Source organism: Pithys albifrons, chromosome 7 (genome assembly GCF_047495875.1).
Source record: "Pithys albifrons albifrons isolate INPA30051 chromosome 7, PitAlb_v1, whole genome shotgun sequence".
Classification (NCBI taxonomy): Eukaryota; Metazoa; Chordata; class Aves; order Passeriformes; family Thamnophilidae; genus Pithys; species Pithys albifrons.
Window position 1 is genome coordinate 17,325,872 of NC_092464.1, and position 20,035 is coordinate 17,345,906.

At 38.3% G+C, this 20,035-nt stretch overlaps 1 protein-coding gene across 2 annotated transcripts in view; it reads right to left on the reverse strand.

Moving 5' to 3' along the window:
- Positions 1-20,035, reverse strand: part of ACBD5 (acyl-CoA binding domain containing 5) — a 30,741-nt gene that overhangs the window by 8,178 nt on the left and 2,528 nt on the right. Inside the window, exons 3-9 of one of the 2 annotated variants that reach the window (XM_071560067.1) lie at positions 19,307-19,379; positions 15,203-15,314; positions 15,042-15,074; positions 4,600-4,737; positions 3,640-3,840; positions 2,831-2,937; positions 477-753 (exon numbers count right to left, since the gene is read on the reverse strand). In XM_071560067.1, the coding sequence (XP_071416168.1) occupies positions 477-753; positions 2,831-2,937; positions 3,640-3,840; positions 4,600-4,737; positions 15,042-15,074; positions 15,203-15,314; positions 19,307-19,379 (941 nt within the window). The remainder of the gene's footprint in view (positions 1-476; positions 754-2,830; positions 2,938-3,639; positions 3,841-4,599; positions 4,738-15,041; positions 15,075-15,202; positions 15,315-19,306; positions 19,380-20,035) is intronic. The other variant, XM_071560068.1, reaches the window with a different exon arrangement.

Genomic DNA, 20,035 nt, shown 5'->3' on the forward strand with positions numbered 1-20,035 from the left:
TTATGGAATTAAAAAGAACAGAGGTCCAACATAAACTGAACATCTGGGCTAACAGGTGATTAAGAGTCATTAAGTTTTAAGAATCATAATGGATAGTATCAGGATCACGCAAAGGCGTGGTTAAATTCCAATATACAGAAAACAATGTGACACTGACACCTTTCCAAAACATTCCATGGTTTCAAATAAACCACTACAGAGATAAAAATGGATCTCTATTATCAATAAAAATGTAACTTCTACAAAAACTCTTTTCAGGCAGACTGGTTTTGATGATTACATCTCTAAAAACCCAGGTGCCACAAAACACAGCTGGAGTTAACCACTGTAATTAGCATTTCGTTATCTATTGTTATTGTGAAGGGCAGAAACACTAAAAGTGACTCTTACTGGACAGTGTTGGCAAGTGCTTCTCAGGCACCAGTAACTTATGGCAGGTAGGAGAGGGGGGAACACAAAAGCAGCGCACACAGTACCTCTCCCTCTTCTGACACTGTAGAAATCTGCTTTTTCTCCACCTTTTTTCTCCTTGTGAGGACCCCCATTACTGGCTTTGCCATCTTCTCCTCCACATTTGACTTCACCTTGTTCTTCAGCTACTCCCTCTCCAGCATTTCCAGATTGGAGATTTCCATAAGTCATGCAAGTGCGCTTTGGAAAAGCCGTATTTTCTAAGAGAAGACTGTGATCTACATCCAAGATATGGGATGAATGCTTTAAAGATCCTTTAGCTGACGTGATGCTCTCCAAGGGCTACAAATTAACATTAGCAAGTAATTAAATGCTGTGAAATGTAACAGTGTACCATTAAAAATGAAGAAACATCACCTCTACTTTCATAGTAAGAAAATATTTTGCCCAGAATTAAGATTTTTCTTTTAAGGGGAGAAGTTGTTTTTCCTGTAGAATGTACTTACTATTGTCTAAACGTCATTTTCAGATGTAAAAGGGCTTTGAGGCAAATATTCTCAACAGTGATACCACTGGGATTTATTCAGACATTTCCAACATACAATAATACTTGATAATCACTAAAATACAGCATCAAGATCTGAAAACGTTCAGTTTTCCCTTGGAAAATTTGCTTTGCTTCCTAGACAGTGAAACATTCTCTTAATTTGAATTTGGGAACCACATGGTCAAAAGTCAAATGCCATCAACAACCCTGAGCAGGCAGTGTTTACACTCATGGCATAGAGCTCACCTTGCTTACTATCAGCCTGTTCAGAGCAGCTTGGCTGCACCCTCTGCCTCTCACCAAACAAAGAAAGGCAGAGTGTTCTGATGGCTTCTCACTCAAAATCAGTGGTACCACAAGAAGACATTAAAAATGGATGACATAAGAGCTGTTCAGGCCACAGTGACACATTCTGCAACAGCAAGGCCTTACAGCCGTTCAAGCAACCCTTTGCTCAGGGCCAGGACAAGCACAAATAAACACTGAAGCAGACTGGGGACCTCCACTGAGAAATAACTTCATGGAAAAGCCAAAATAACCAAAAGAAGGGGCAAAGAAATGGAAGCTGATGCCCAAATTTGTCAAATAGCAGCTCAAAAACCTGGGCAGAGTATTTGCTACATCTTCTCCAAGAAAAAGCTGATTCTTCAAGTGAATCCCTTCAACTTTGAACTGATTGATCTTGCAGTTCTACTTGTATATTTTTTACATACACCCGAACTTTTTTTGTGTGCAAAACTAGAACTTTTCTCATGTATGTTGGGAAACTCTGACAAATTATCCACCCACTTCAATTAAAGAACCTTAAACAAGCTTGAACAATAAACAAGATGATTGGGAAATCACCTAGATAAAACAGCTTGCAGCACTTCTATGAAATCACCTTTCCCAACATGCTTTATTGCCAGATAAAATTTTGATTTGTTGAAAAGAATTATCTACCTACTCAGGAAAGAGCTAGGCAAGAGAATGATGCAATATTAGAGTGCTTATTGGTCTTTCTGATCCCATGCACCATCCACATATTCCTCTCCAGAATTAGGAAACAAGGTGTTTGAGTACAATCTACAAAGTACACACTTAAACTGGACCTCTGAAGGAGGTCCAAGCTGGTAAGTCAACTAAGACTACAGTTTATATACAATGAGCAGGACCACAAATTCAGTCAAATCTATGGCAGTACAGTTGGTGCCCACATCTTATATGAAAGTCTGAGATGTGCAATACGACTGAAGAGAATACAAGAGAATACAGAAATTCTTGTTATCTCCTATTCAGAATCACAGATTATTCTGAGTTGGAAGGGACCCACAAGGATCGGGTCCACTAGGTCACTTATAGGCACTGGCCTACAGGCTACCTGCTAAGGCTTACTCTTTTTTTATACTAAGAAACAAATGTAGGATTTATCAGGTCAGAAAAAGAGCAAGCAAAAAGTTCATTGTTACAAAGACACTTCCTGTTTCCTAGAAATAGCTGAATTCTGGTCCCTACATATGTTATGAGATCCTAAATTAATTTGTGGACACAGACCTTATTTTATCTGTACTGGTTTGTTTTGGGTTTTTTTTGACAATTGTTTCTTTCTACTGTTTTTTTCATGCCTTCCCCTCAAATAAATTCTCTGAGGGCAAAAATTTCAAGGCTTTTAGATCAGCAGTCATCATCATGGCAAGGCTTCATGGATGAAGATTTGGGGAAGGGCTCTCCCCATGTGGGCGTGCCCTTTCACCCTGCTTGGCTTCTGAGATCTGACAGGATCAGGTGTCAGGGTGGCATTGAACTGCCAGATCAGCAGTAACCAAGTTGCAAATGACAATAAAAAGCATACCAGTTCCAAAATACACCCAGCATAGCTAAACCCCCCCATACCTCTTCCAGTCCAAGTTGCTCCATAGAATCACAATAAACCTCACTGTCTGAATCACTGGTTAAGTGCTGAGTTGCTGAGACCTCTTCAGTATTCTCGTCACTTGCACCTGCAGGAGAATGGGACAGCACACATGCTTTGTAAATGTGAGCCAATTGGGCTGACCCTGACAAGGAGTAAAGCTTTGAATTAAAATGTGAGCCTCAATTCATGGCCCTTTTATCTACCACTGTCATCCTAAACTTAGATTCTGAATACAGAGGTCGTATTAATATAGGAATTATTTTTCCCTTTACTAGTGGGAAAACTATACCTCATATTGTCATTTCTGCATTATAAATTTTAATTTTACCTTGTTCATTCCAGTCTCCTTCCGAAGTTTAGTATAAAGCAGTTTTGCCTGAAGTTGTTAGTTTTAAAATGATATATTTAAACCTCAGCTTCAACAAACTGGCATATAGAATATGTTCAGCCTTTGAGAATGATAAATAAAATATTTGTGACTTTTATTTTACTACAAATTTGCTTTCAAAGGCAAATAGTATTTGCTTAGGTAGCATAATGATATTACATGAAAATAATTCTGTTTCTGTGGGTTTGGGCATCTGTATTTCTGAATTCATCTCTCTTTCTGTAGGAGATTCTATGAGAAAGCCTTATTTTAAACTGAAATTACATTTTTTTTTGAGTTTTCTGGTTTTGGTAACCAAAAGACACCATTGCTAGTCTCTGAATCCCCAGATTAAACTCTCAAGAATATTTTCCATTAAAAACATGTGCAAATGAAAACATGGTCTTGCAAGGACAATACCTTGGTGAGCACTGTTATTGGCTATTTCTAGGCTTGGCTCCATTTTATTTGTGTCTTCCTCTGGGTTCAAACCATTCAAGGCAGATTTGGTCTGGATGCCATTCTGCATATCTGGAATAAAGCTGTCCTTGTAACAGCCATTACTGACAATACCTTCCAAATCCTTAGCAGCTGCTGATTCGGGTTTCACAATCTTATAGCCTGTAAAAGAACAAGAGAACATTGCAAAGAGAAATCTATGGGCTAATAGCTCAAAAAACATTTCTTCAAGTCGCTAACTTTTCTAATGGACTGGATGTATAATGTATCTGTAGGTCAAAACATGTAAATGCTCCCAGATTCACATTTGTGTAGATTGTTCTGTTCCTATAAAAAGCCTAAGTATAAAATTTGATTTGCATAAAGAGCAGATAATAGTTAAAACATAAGTAAGCAAATCCAAAATAGGTCTCTCTGATAAATAATAAAATAAATAATAATCTTAATAACCTTGAAGGAAATAATCTGTATAGAGCCTAAATAAGTCATTTCATTTGGTTTTCACTATATGCTGGTATTTTCAGCATCCAACTCTTTACAACCCTACAAATGAGTCTTACTGAAAGGTCTGTTTTATTTTCTTTGAAGAAAAAAAGTTATTTTCAATTCCACTCTTACAGGCCACATAGCCATTCACAGCTCTTACAAGACACACTAGCAACAAACCCCAAAACAATGCAGGGTATAGATGTTTATCTAACCTACCCCCAGAACTTGCTACACAAGTCAAAAACTTGTATGGCACAGCTCATAAATCTGTATAGTTTTAATTGCTATAACCTAGGTTGAGACAGACACTGTTCACACACACGCCCACATGTATTTGCATCTAATTCTCTTGAAAAAGTACAGCATTCATGACACTTTGGAATCTTCTGCCACTCAGAGGGTTAAGGATAAGTTTGGCAGAGACAAACATACCCTTTCCATTTATCTGCAGTTCTTTTTCTTCCTCTTCACGAAGCCCCTCTTCTTCTGATTCTGCTCCACTATCGCTACTTTCAGCTTTTCCGTTTACAGCCTTTATATTTGGAGTGGAATTCATGACATTACTAAGGTCTAAGAAAAAAATCAAAGATGAAAAAAATATATATTTTAAAAGAAACAAACATGTAACTGCTCCCCCCTCAAACTATCAGTCATAGCTCTACAAAACTATTAGAAGATGTACCAACTAATGACAGCTTATTTACGTAAGCTTTTTCTTAATTGATTTAATGTTTCTCTTTTGTGGCCCATCACGGTGCAGAGATTCTGAATAACTCTGAGAAAGACCCCTGGGAAGAGACAGGAGGCCACTTTCACTACTGAGCCTCAGACCAAGACTATTTCTGTATTCATGGTACAGTGCAGTAATGTTTCAGATGGAACTGATGTGGCCGTGTTCTTTTAAATCCAGAAGTCAGTGTTTTAATAGACATTCCCTTTCGGGCTGAAATGCATCAAAACTGCTCTCAATTCAACGGCAAATTGTGAAACATTCTATTCAATTATATGAACACAATTCTGAATAAGGTAAAGATGGTATTTCATGCATCTCCTGCTGTAATCTAGGCAGTCACAAAAAGGAGTAAGAAGACTCAAATTTATACAGATCTTTATCTAGCAAAGGACATATGGAAACAAATTCTCCCATTTCAGTGAAAAAGTTGATTAAATAAATATATACACTGAGTAATTTTTAAATGAATATTTAAAGAAATAAATCTTGAAATAGACAAAGCTAAATCCTTGTTTTCCACGTTTTTGATCACTCCCAGGATCACGAACACTTTAGTCTGAGTGGACAAAGAAGTGCAAAGTAACAATTCTTTAAAAATATGTAGGATATAAAGGACAATTATACCACTTCTGGTAAAAAAGATAGCGTCAAATACATCCTGATGATCATTTATTTAAGCCTTCTGTGTTAGGACAGGGCGACCAAGGTACAAAGAGGGGGCAGTTTCTGTGAAACACATAACTTACATGTTGACTCCAAGACTGAAATCTGTTTTAATTATCACCACAGTATTCCATTTGCATAGTTTCTACATTCCCTTGTCAGAGTCTTGAAAGATTAATTCTTACATTTAGTCTTAACATTAAACAGCAAAATGATATCCAATTATATTGGAGTTGCCAAACCAGCTTTGCTACTCTCTTTGCTGCACAGTAATTTAGAGCTAAGGAGTTTTTCTGCTTTTACCTTCCAGTGAAGAGCATTGCCACATTCCTCTAGTTTCCACATTTATCCACACCATTTTAAAAGCGAAAAAATACAAAACTTACTAGCCAGCAGCAACTAGTATGTTAAATACTATGTTCAGCTTAATTTTGTTGCAAGGTAAAAGTTTCTAAAGTTTCTGTGGGCACCCCACATCTCTCTTGTGGATTGATGTAATCCACCAGCTCCATCTGAAGATTAAAAAACCCCACCTCTTTATTATAAAAAGAGATTTGGAAAAGCAATTGTCTGTCTTGCTGACTACAAGAATATAAGCAATCACGTGCTCATTTTCTCCTCACTGAACACTTTCTTATTTGCAAGGAAATTTGTTTCACAAGAGAAATCCCAACATATCTCTCACAAATGTTCCATTAACTGGGAATCCCAGTTCTCAAGATGTTTCTTGGAGAAGCAGCAGCATGAGGAGGATAAGGCAGCAATTCTATCCTCACAGCTTGAGCATTAGGCACAGACACAGCTTCCCTGGCATAGTAAGGCACACATCGCTCTTTCCTTTGAACGAGGGGGTGGCGACAAAATAATCCATGTGTCCTACCCAGCTGTGGGAATAAACAGGAAAGACAAGACTAGGAGGAACACTGGGCTGCAAAGTAAGGTGAATTAAACCCATCAACCTCCTCACCCTACCAAAGATACTGTAAAAAAACCCCTTTTTTCCAAGATGTACTTCTTTTCCTTTCAAAGGGAATGTCTTTGAACATAAAAGTATGGTCTTTCTTCACTTACTTTCAGTAAGGAGATTATTCATTTGGAAAAACTTCTAAGTGATACATCACATACATTTAAATAAAGAGGAGGAACTGAGAGAATGTAGCAACAGATTTACGTTGCCACGCCCTGAGACACCTGAATAACTGAAATCCATCAGGATCCTATTTCTTCCACAAAGTCTTCCTTAGCAACACTGCTCTTAAAGACCATAATAAGGCAACACGTTGATGCAGACTCTGAAGAATACATCATTGTACAGAGTTCTGGCCACTGGAAATGCCATACTTAATGGTATGCTTTTCCTCAGAACCCTTGCACTGCTATATCCTCATCAGACCCATCCCCAATTGCTGTTACTGCATGGTAAAACCATGGTTTGCTGCCATCCTCCTTGTTGCTCTGAGCATCTGCTGAGACACCAGATATGCTGATTAATCCTGGGGGTGAGCGGGTTGAAGGCTAAACAGAGCCAACTAGTAGTGACTTCTACTGTCCCTGTTGGTAGGTTAATGGCTGTTCCCTGAGGAATGTATTTTCTTTATGTGAATGACACAAGTTAACCAAGCTTTTAAAACCTTATGTGGTTTGTGCTAATCCCACACAGCTGCCCCACACCCCTTTATTCCATTTACTCACTTCAACTGCAGGCAAAACGTGAGTAGCTTTTTCTGTTGCCCTAGTTTAGACACTACAGCAGTCCTCTTGGTTTATTATTTTCATCTCACTGCCTGTAACATCAAACTGTGAGATCTGTGAGAGTTTTCTAAATCAAAGCTGTACTGCTCTGTAGCCATAGAAGAGTTCTATTCTGTAAAAGCCTGGAGCATTGGTTTTGGGGTTTTATAATGGTATATACTAAGAGCTGTATAATAGTAACAACATGAAAACAAAAGCAAGAAGCATTTAACAAAAGAAAATGGGAAGATGGAAAGGATGTGAAGAACAGACATACAGCTTTTCTACAAGCCTTTACTATGTTTATTTTCTTGTGTCAGCTCTATTAAGAGACTTCCTATGAGCCATTCTAAATATACTTTTTTAAAGGCAGCACTACGGTTCTTCTCAATTACCTGTATAATGGGGCCAAGTTTCTCAAAAATAAGTATGTACTTCCTAACTCTCCCCATACTTCAAGGCAATTTTTATTACCCAGATGGGAGTTTGGAGCTTAACTGTCTCTGTGGATCTGCCCCAGCTTAAAGGTCAATTTACAGAGAAAACTTAGCCTAGCAGGTTTCTCTCAAATGCTTTGAATTTTTGTTTTCTGAACAGGCACATAATTCTTATACAAAATTAACATGCACTGCTGGATCTGTACTGATAGTCAGCCCAGTACACCACAGTATCATCTTCACACAAGTTTGCAGCCTCTCATGCTGTGAAAACATCAGTCAGTCTACAACAGTGGATGAAAGACATGACAAAACATTGAACTAGCTGTGTATGCCCTCAGTGTTTAATAAATGTTATATGCTTTTGTAAAATATCACTACTGTCTGCTCAATAGCAGCAAAATCTTAGCCACTAAAAGATTATTTCAGTGACCTACACTTATGTCACCCTATATAGGGATCTCCCTGTACACCATGTTTAAGTAGACTCAAGCTTTGTCAAAATTTTTATGTTAAGAATCAAAAAGACCTGTGTGCTGTACAAAACTCTTATGATAATCACATATCTATAATTCTTTTCTCGCCATCACCACTTATGTTTCATGCTGTTTCCAACCCAAGAAGGCTCCTTGCTTCAATTCCACATTTTTGCAACCATGTTCTGTCATTTCCAAGTCCTTTTTGAAACTATCAAAATACTGCAAGAAGCAACTACAGCGAGAGATGAGGGGCACATGGAAGCATCTGGGAGCAATAAGCTCTTCAGCTAGAAACAAGAGCTTCTATACCCTCATTTCCTTCCATTCTTTTTAATATAGGACACAACAAAGAAAACGTTCGGGGGCCCAGCCTGCTCTGTAACATCTGTTCTACAGTACTCAAACAAGTTGCCATCACAAATTAAAAGAGATTTTAGAAGGGTCTGTCAGAAATACAGACAGAAAAAAATTAAATTCTTTACTTTAACCACCCTGGGTTTATCCCTTTTAAATTTTAAGTGCATTAAGTGCAAGTTGGCTTAAAAATGTACTTTAAGGACACAGATGATGGCAGCCAGCTCTTCCTCCATACACTTTTCCTTTTTGTGTGATTTAGTGTTCCTAAACTTTACTGTAACAGAAAAAAAGTCTCTCCTCCTTTTTATTTTTCTTTTAATATACTCCAAAAGACTACAGCCTTGTTTTGTCAGCATTCCTCTCTCTGCTTATGTGCTTTTCAAGCCCTTACTCTCGAAGAGATGCCAGTATATTTAATACTGCAATTTAATCAACAATACTCACGTCTTTATTAACCAATAATAAACATCAAAACAACAGTTTGTGGATAAGAACAAACACAGACAATGGCAACTTCTCAAACATTTGTATTAACCTGCAAGTACAGTATTTAGGATTATTGACTAGTTATCCCTGACTTTTATATTTTTCAGCATCTCAGGAGTTTCTCATCTCCATCTGTACCACCAGTACCTTTTCTCTTGAATTTTCAGAGTATGTCCCATATAAATAAGGTTAACAAGTTTGGGGGTTGGCTTGGATATATTTCCTTCTTGACGCTCCTGAGCTTTCTGCCAGTAGAGACAACCTGCCTGGGATTTCTCAACAGAGAAGCCCAAGGAGAAGAGCAGCTCTTCCACAGGCATTCCCAGCACTGGCAATAGTTCCATGAAGGCCACTGGATGTTCACAGTACACCAGGCACACGCAGCTCGGTTACACGGTGCCTGTGCAGCAAGACCAGTGGATCCAGGCTTTGCCAGATTAGTGTCAACACCTTAACCAACACATGAGAACGGACATGAAGAACAGCTGCTTCTTAGACATTTATGGAACTTGCAAGAATACTAAGATCATTCCAGGATGTCCCCAAGTCTGGTACTATTTCCCTCTGGGAGAATGAGCAGAACTTGCTAAGCTCTCTTCTGTGTGGAAGAGACACAGTCATCATGTGGAACTTTCACTTTGCATGGCAAGTAGAGAGGAGCATTACTACATTCTTGAGATTTGTCCCAGAAAATACAAAACATAAGCACAGTGAATTCAAAACCCCATAAAGAAAACTGAATCATGCTTGAAAACAATACTAAACCACATTGCTGAGTCACATACTGTAGCCTGAATCAAAAATTAGTTTGCCCTGTACAAAAAAACCCCAACCAAACAAAAAAGAAATAACATTAAGATTTTATTTTCCTGCCATGGGCTCCAAGCCTCCCAGCTGGAAAGCCTTTTACAAAGCCCATATCAAACACAGCTCACAGATAACACAAACAGTTTTTTCATACATCTTAAAGGCTTTGATTAATTATTTTTTCTAAACAAAGTTACACATGGAACACCAGCCTGTACCCACTGGGAACTTTTCTGATAGCAATCAAGATATGACTACCTACATATGTTCTTCCCCAGCCTCCCATACCTCCATCTACTGCTTCTTTGTAGCTTGTCTTTGTAGAACAGAGCTGTGAGAAACCTGCATTTCAGTTCTCTCATCACAAGATGTTTGTTAACTACAAGATAAGACATCAGTATTTTATAGCAAGTGGGTACATATTCTAGAGTCTCAAAACCAGAAGAGCTTTTGACACTTCACATTCCTTTTGCAGGGAAATCTTGTCTGGCTGGAAGGAAAAAATCCAAGTTCAACAACCAATTAGGCACCAAAACTGTTACTGCTGACTTAACCCAGCGTGAAAAAATACAGGCAGGCTTTTCTTTTCGAGGAAGAAATCTTCTTATAGCTCCCTCTAAACTTGGAAAGAAACAATTTTTAATCTTACATTTTCACATTTGGATACTCTGCTGCTCACCCTGTGGTGATAGATTCTCTACCACTCTGTATAAGGAGCTGTTGATATCCTTAGGCTCAGAGCTATACCGATGCTCTGCCCTAATTTACAACACTGTTAGACAGCACTGACATAAAGCCACCAAGCTTGAAGCTGAGTCACAAAGTGGGCTCAGATTTGATGTGTCAAGCCTGAAGCAGGTGTATTTTGCAACAGGACAAGCTGCAGCATGTTGAGACACTGATCCACACACCACTGAGACCCTCCACTGACTAGCACTTGCTGGCCTAGCCCTTAATCTTATATAATAATCCATCCTGCAGCAAATGCTGAAGAGAACGTTCTAGATGCTTCTGAAGGTTAAACTACTGAGATATTAACAAAAATAAAGTATACTTACTATGCTAAGTTTCACACTAGTCTTCCTGAATATAATCTGTAACCCTGATTATGCCTGTTAGCTTACCACTGGAAACTAGAAGAGCAAAGAAGTTTAAAGGATGGAATTTTAAAAACCTCAACTCACCCACGCACCCATCAGCTGTCCCACACTTACCCTGCCTTAATGCACGTCCCAGCTGTGGTGCACCACTAACACAACTCAATAAACCACAGCAGTTTCAGAGCAGAAATTTTAGCTCTTTTTCTCCTTCTTACAAAGGGCTAAGAAGATTCATAGCCATTGAGCTCCTTAATAATCCTTGTGAAGGAAGGTGGAAGGAGAGGGAAGAAAATCTGTTTAGCAAGTATCTTTGAAGTCAAACAGCCATGAAAAAGTGAACTTACGAAGCAAACAGAGGGTGTTCCATGGCAAAGGTTCATGGAAGAGCATGCCACCAAATGCTCCATTAGAAAGTAAAGATGTTGAAAATAACCTGAGGTGGTCTTTGAGAAAACTTAACTACTTGAAAAGATAAAACTATTCATATGCAATCTAAAGAAACACATTGGAAAATATATTGCATTTTAGGAGTAAAAGAAGTATTTCTACCTGGAAAGTAATAGTTGAGCTTTCAAAGCTGACCTAACTACTGCCTTTGAAACACAGATGTTTACATGTATTTGCTTGTTCTAAAAACACACAGACCTCAGTGAGCCCACATGCAATGCAGGAAGACATCAAGCAAATTGTTCAATAGCCACAACTGCCTGTGAGCCAGGCCAGCTTCTGCCATTCCCACAAGCTGCTACTGAAGCAGTGCCCTGTGTGGGCTCCTACCACAAACAGTCTATGCTGCAATCAGCACCGCCCAAAACCAGCAGATGCAGCAATACAAGTCATCCTGCTCCAATAGGCCTTCATCTGGTGCAACTGCAACACAGCTGGGAGCAAAGCTTTCAGGAGAAAAACACTCATTAGGATGACAAAATTTAGGATTATTATAATGCTGAAACTTTCCACAGCCTCTGCAGTGTGTTACTTGTCATTACTGGAGGCAACACTTAGTCTTTCCAAAGGCTTACCAGCACTACTGCTCCTCAGTTTACAGGCAAAGGGTCATTAAGTAAAGCAAAGGTTTATTAAGCAGGATTTTAAAACAGATTAAATGCCTTGTCACAAAGCAGAAATAGTACACAGAAAAATTCTACTGAAGATCATACACCTTAACTCACTGTGGGCCTGTCAGGCGCAGATTTTTTTGCCCCACTTCAGATTTACTCATGTCCAGAAAAAAGAAAACATCCACAAACATTCTCAGGGAAACATTCTGAAGGATGAGTTGGCTCTGAAACTCAGTATTTTTACCCACTATCATGTCACTACGGTGACAATTCCAGCCCACCTTTAGCTTCTCCAGGTATAACACAGTAACAAAGTCTAAATGCCCATTCTGAAGATTTCAAATTTATTCAGCAATGGTATTTTGAAGCTTTGACTTTTTAGCATTGGCTTGAACATCAGATTTCTTGTGTATTTATTAGCAAGTGCAAAAAGTTAAAAGGTTGCTCTTCTAAAGCACCCATCCACCTTACAGGAGTCTCCAATCTTCCAATAGCTGCAAACAAAAGGGTTCAATACTGCAAGAGTTACTTCTTTTCTGCAGTGCTGTGACAGCTAAGAGCCCATATTCTTCTTTGATGTCTAGCATTTCATGTATCTGAAAATAATTTACCAGTAACTTCATCTGTAAAGAAGTACTTCATACCTGTCAGAAAGAGACTGACACAGCTTTCCAGAGAACTCAACCTTCTCACACAGCTGCAGGATGACCTTTCCAAACATCACTTAATTTACACACTTTTGCAGTAATCCTCAGATTTGCTCACCCTATTGGAGAGAATTCTCTATTTTCCTTTCTTTACCAACATATTCAAGCCTGGATATTTGTAACCCTTTGATCTGGTAAATTTGTCTTTGTTTTCTATTAGATGTTACAAGTAATTTTAATGCTGGCACATCAAGCTTTAGTGGTCCTTATTAAAAAGGCAGAAGTTCTATTGATTCAGGAAGACATTATTTTGATGGTTTGTATTAACATTTTCAATGAAACCACAAAGAGCAGAAATTCAATTTTAAAAGGCTACATTTTTCTGTTGAGGCCTATCTGCCAGAGATGATACACCATCCACAGCTTATACACACTGAACTTCCAGCCAACCTCTTCCACTAATTCAGGAAACTGTTGGTTTTGAGGTAGTGGCATGCAATTCTTAAACAATGAGATAATGATCTGCATACAGATTAAAGTTTGATGGAAGAATGGAAAACAAACTCAAAACAGAACGGATCAGAAGATGGGGGTGCAATATGAAGCAAGGTAAGTCAAGAGAAGGGTCCCGGTTTCCAGAACATACCAATTGCCTACCCCTGAAAAAACACCTTCCACAACAGAAGTTACAGAGAGTAAGGGCTTGGGAGTTGGGAAAGAAACAGGAGCAGAGGAATACACACAATCAGAAGATAACCATGTCAGTTTTTATCAGTACTGTCACCACCATCTACACCATCTCAAACAAACTTTGGTACATGAGTTCTCTCTTTAGTGTCTCTCTGGAAGACTGAAGGTACTGATGCTTCCATACTTCTGTGAAATATTTTTATATCTGTACTGTAAACAATAATAATTATTTCCATCTTTTCTCTTAATCAGGGAAGTGGCAGGAGTGTGAAAGAAAGGGCTTCAAAATCTTAAATGCAATGGCACATTTAAAACACACAAAGGACTTTGTGAAAGTTCTATCTTAAATTATTGTGGTATAATCAGACGTTGCAGCTTTGAACACTATGAATGATGACACATCATCAGAATTACTGCAATGTAGCAATGATGTAACAAGGCAGAGCTGAACTTTGCTCTTCTGTTTAACTTACACTGGGTTACATTTAAGCTGCTTCTTTAAAAAACAAGTATGCTGGACTTGTTATGGAAGTGGGTACAGTTTAACTGCCATGATTCCCAGTGTGCCGAGACAAGTCACTTTTCTAAAGAAGTGGCTTCTGGCACTGTGCCATAGACACCAAGTCTAAGAAAATCCTTATTACACAGATCACTGACCTGAATCTACTGATACTCTTACAACCTGCCCATCAATCCACCTGTTAGGTAAACTTACTACATCCCACACACAAAGTATACACAACTTCAATGGAGAAAAGGCCACGTCATTTTCAAAATGGCCATTGAAAAACTTCTACCATTACCTTTCCCTGAAAACAATGAAAAAATATTTCTGTTTCTCTGACACTTGATACCAAACCATGCTCCTTCAAGGCAGAAGGAAATAAGACACATACAAAACGTAACTTAACTAGTTGACTCCTACTTCTTAAATACATTAAAATAATTTATTTGTGCTATGGTTTGTTTATTAAAAACTGTTTCAAGTTTTGTCTTGTTGCAATTCAGTTTTTAAATATAATTTTAAGCCAGACTTAAACAACTGTAACAACTGTAAGCCTTACATGGCAACCTTATGAACACATTACCTGTAACATAGTAACTGTTATGATCAAAACATTCCCACAATGGTATTGCTAAATAAAAATCACCACACTGATTTTTATGCAGCTATGACACCACTAGGTTTGCCACTCATCAGAAATTTAAAATGTTTAAATATTCCCTTCATGAACTTTAGCCTCAGAAAACTTTTATGTATTACAGAAGCCATGATTAAAAAAGCATGGGTTTTGATTGTGGATTTCTTCAGATTTTAAATCACATGACAGAACTGGATTACCAGAACTGCATTTACTCTGACAATTCACAGCCACACCAGAATGCAGCAGAACACATTAACTGTTCCTTTTCTTAATGGAAAGGCACAGCAACTAGATTTGGTTGGGAGAGTCATTTTGTTTTAAATAATCTTCTTTCTTCAGGAAGAGGCTTCCATCAGCAACTCAGAAAGCCTGTAGACAAGGACTAAACGTGCAGCTCCCTTGGCCTGATCACCTCAAAAGTAAAATAAAGCCCAGCCTAAAGAGGTGGCAAGCCCAGCAGTCACAAGCTTTAGCAGGAAGTTACTACAGCACCAAAACAATGGAAAGGATGGATTTACACATAATTTATTATTCCTACCTTCCAAATACTTAGAGACTTTCTCCATTCGAACTGCCATATGGTAAAGAGAATGAACAGAAAGATGCAACATTTAGCTTTAAAATCATTGACAGAAAATAAGCCCCGCAAAATACCGAGTTGTGATTATTAGCAGCACAAAGGAAGTTATTTGTCCGAACCTGAGGTTAGGTCAGATCCTCTGTTCTTTTTATCTTCTACTATTTCATAGAATGGGCCTATTACTTGTAGTAATTCTTCAACTTTGTCCGTCATTGGCATACTCTCAAGAATCTGCACAAATCCAAAATATGAAGCATCTTATGAAACAGCATTTCAATGATTCATTGATTTCAACTGATTCTAGAAACTGCTGGTCATTGTAAAGCTCAGCAACATGTTATTCTGATTGTTTTAAACTTTTCTTTTAATTACATGAAAACAGCATAAAACTAAGTTACTAAACAACAACCTTCTAGTTGTATTAACTTTTTTTAGGTGAAGAAAAGATGACAGAGTTAATGCAATTGCCAACACTAAAGGACAGCCTTGGCACAGTGTTTATTAGTAGACCTTGGAATCCATTATTTCAGCAACTTTAAACTAAACCATCCCAAAGTTCAACAGGCTGCTGTTATCTGGTATAATTATTTTATAGGCAAGTCTTTCCATAGAGAAAATAAAACAGAAAGACTTTTTGTCTTACAAGATTCTTCGTACTGTCAAACCCTGCCATCTTCAATGGAATGTAAGGAGCAGATCAAAAGTGCACTACTGGATCCATCATAAAAATGGACACAATACAGCAAAACTGGGACAGCATAAAGACACTCCTACAAGAACAACCTAGAACCAAGTTTTGCTCTGAAGTAATTTGGAGCACTTCTTCATTTTAAGTTACAAAAACAATACCTTTGATCATCTGATAGGAATATAAAATCTTAAATCTAAAATAGATTAAACATAACAGATTCAATAATTGAATACTATTTTAAAAGCACACTATGTTTTCCCATTCCAGTTTAAGTCCTTGCAACCAAGCTTTTTGTTGATAGTTTTGTTCCTCTTTCATTCTCTACTCCTTTAGTTACTTTGAAAGAACAATAGCTATAAGCAAAAACTCAAGTTGAAGCAAACTAACAACTACAGTGCACCTCCTTCTCCAGAAGAGCACCACAAAAGCAATAGATGAAGGTGTAAGTTGCCACAGAACATGCTGCTCAAAAGCATCAAGCACATCACTAAGCAGTAGAAGCAAAAGCTACAGCATTATTTCACCAAGCAGGAGCTCCAGGCAGGCTAGCACACAACAAGCCAACACTTGCAAATCAATCAACAATATCAAGAGACAATCCTACCAAACTTCTGTTTCATTGCCACTTCTCCGATGTGTTCAGTGCATATAATTCATTCCATGTTTGTTAGGCAGAAATACTCACATACAGAGCTGGATACGAAGCACAGACTGAACAGTTTGTGATTACCTTTTTTACTAACTTCAATACATTGAGAAAAACAAAAAGCCTAGACTAGAAAACTTGTATTTGTTATGTATTTACTTCTGTAAGTCAGCTCTGTAAAAACTGTTTCACATATGCACTTCTACAATGTCTGACATAACTGTTCTTCATCTATTCTGAGCAGATCTCAATATACTCTGTGCTACTTGGAGCAATTCTTACAATCTTTTCTAACTGACAGCTTTTAGGTGAGCATGAAAAGAGCAACTACTTTGACAAACAAAATCAAATGCTTGCTTATGTGTGTGTGGCTCGGCTTCGCGAATGAAGATGTGGGAAGGGCTGTCCCCACGTGGGTGTGCCCTTCCAGCCTGCGCAGTGGATTTTAGGTGAGGCTCAGCGTGTGCAGAACTGGCCCCACCGTTTCAGTCCTGAGGTTCATCTGCCACGGCCGAGCGAGCTTGGACAGTGACAGTGAAGTCCTCAGGACTAGAACCTACAGCACCCGGCATTTCCCAGGAGGTCTCCCATCCAGGTACTAATCCGGGGCTGACCCTGCTTAGCTTCCAAGATATGACGGGATCAGATGTCAGGGAGGCATTTAACTGCCTACATGCTTATGTACATGCTTTTGTAGTCACTGGGCATAATAAGCAATCTCAAAATTTGAAAGTGCAAAATAAGTTACTATGTATCCTCAATTACTGTTTCCTGTGGATGTCCCAGAATTCATATATAAAGACTCATGTTTTAAATTACAATCACCATATAGTGCTAATACCTCTTCATGCCAAGATATCACTTGTTTCTAATATATAACAAAACAATATATCTGAAGTGTAGGAAGTTAAACAGCATTGCAATATAAAATTTCAGCAATGCTACTTGAACCATAAACTAACCTTGAAGCTGAGCTCAAGTGCGTTTTGTTTACTTTAGCTACAAATAACACATTTGGTCATCTCTTATCAGCACCTCAAAACCTCAGCCAGACACACTCATCAGTATCTGTGATTTTCAAGGCTACCACACTAAGTGGGGGAAAAAAACAACATACAAAAAAGCCTCTTGTGACAGGGTCATCTGAAGCATGTATGGCTCAAACACAATGCCAGGGATATGCACCAGGGGCTGGGAGAACATGGCAGTTTTATACAGCCTTAAACACAGTCCTGCAATACCAGTATGCAAGTGGCATTTTGCCCTCTTAGACACGGACACTTCTGCAGCAACAGCAGAACGCCCTCAGTAAGACCACAAGGATTAGTGCAGTATGTGCTGATGGAACAAACCAGTAGATCCACTTGAAATGCACTTCCATTGACATTTCAAGTAGAATCAATTGGGTTGGAAAAGCTGAAGCCAGTATTTCAAAAGTGAGAGCTGAAACAGCACCAAAGCAGTGCAAACAGATTCCCCAGTTTCAAAGCTGAGCAAGGCAAGAAGTCATTTGCTCTTCAATCCCCACATGTAACCTGTACAGAGGCAGAATATTTGTGCTTCATTAGGGTCAAGTAAGCAGCAGACCTCCTCATAGGAGGCTCAACAGAGGTTTTTTGTACAACAAACATTGCAGCTTCACTTAGTTTTAGTGTCCTGACCAAACCAGTTACTGCACTTAAAACAGGTAAGGTAGTCAGTCTACTGAAGTATTAACACATTTTAGATTCTAAATTCGATGTGAAGCACTGAACCCTGTGGCACACATTCAAAAGGTATTATTAAATTTTAATGCAATTTTTAACTAAACAAGCAGTTTTTGACCTTTTGTGTTTTCTGGATGTGCTTATTTTTCATTTTAAAGCAGACACGGTAACACCAGCAGGAACTAAATTACCAAAACTACGGACAGGAAAAAGACCAGTAAACCAGACTCCAGCTTCTTGCTTGGTACAGGTTTTTGTTGTATCAACCATTAAACAGGTTAAGAGTTTGATGTAGACAGAATGGTACAGGAAAAAAGCAAGTGTATTCAGATGAAAACTTAAATTTTCTCCCCTTGATGCTAACCTCATTGTGATAGTAGATTACAATTATACTTTTATCCAGATTGACAGCAAATAATCTTTAAACTGGAAAAGCTACCTAGAAAAGCTTCAGCAAATAAACTGTAGTGAAGAGAATTAGTTAATAAAAGAAACCTTAACTGTTTATTTTAGTTGATGCTGTAAGTCCTGCTTAATATAGTAACTATGACTGTTTAGGAGTTACACATCTATTCCAAAACAGAGCACATTACTCAATGTCAACTGTTTGACTGCAACTATAATATACAAGGAATATTTTTGTGACAAGTACAGAAAATTCAGGTTGATGAGTTCTTCCTGAAAAATCAAACATGATTAAGTTAAAATATTTGATTATAATCATGTTCCCAGACATGAGACTGAGACTTTTGCTCCTGAAGTCCTTCTGGAGAGTTTTATTCTCCTTTCCAGGACAAGGATCTCTCAACTCTAAGAAGTGAGGCAGTCTGCAGTACAGCTTTCCTTCTGCTGTATTTCTAAGTTTCACTGTTTCCCCCAATGTCCCCTTGACCATGATTTCAATAATTCATTTTCTTTACCTCAGCCACTTATGCTTCATATCAGCTAGAGCTCTCCAGTTTCTCTGAAAACAACAGAAATTTTGTAACTTTAAAACAAACTCCATAATTTTCTTCTCCCATTGGGCCAAACAGCACAGTACTGAAATGTAACAATTCACATACAGGATAACTCATTTGGAGCTTTGACAATAGCGGTCAGCAAGAACTGCCTCACGTTCTTCAATTTATGTCTGGAACAGTTGTTCTAGAAGGTCCCTTCCACTTATTATTAAACTTGCCTTTTTCATTTCTTCAACATAGGCTATCATGGCTTCTTCTTTGGACATGTTTCCCAAGGCACTCCAAGCATCCCTAGAAAAGAAAGTCACAAACACCTTCAGTATCTTCAGTGCGCACTGGATTGTTTTCAACCTGGCCTTAAGTAGGTCAATTATGTAATGTCCAAAGTTTCTCTGCTGCAAATAAATGCATGAACAATTCACAGTTTAATTTGCCAGGATAATCACATAGTGGTACATCAATAAAGAAGCAACAAACTGAACAGACTGGACACTGAAGGGTTCCTCACTGACTAGCTATGATCTCTACACAGAAAGTTATCAGGCTCAGGTATGAGACACACACGTTTCCCTTTTCACTAAGTTGAGTCTAAGATTCTCTAATGTATAAAAAGAATAGGCACAGACAGTTCAGCCAGCATTTATAAACAGCAGGTACCAAGTTAGAACAGGCTACAGGAGAAATCTGTCCTTTCTCAGTTTAGCAATTAGGGAAAGACACAGCAGCCTAGAAGGCAAACAGTGTAACTATCACCCTCAGTTACCACAGCAGCTACTTATGACCTAAATAAAATCTTCCCCTCTCCAACTCTGCAAGACAGAAAACTGCAACCAAATTTATCAGTATTGCACAAGGAATCTGTCAGGACACAGACTGCAATAAAACATTTCCTCAGTCTTGCATGTGATTTGACACCCCAGAGCATTTGTCCCACTTACAGAAAACAC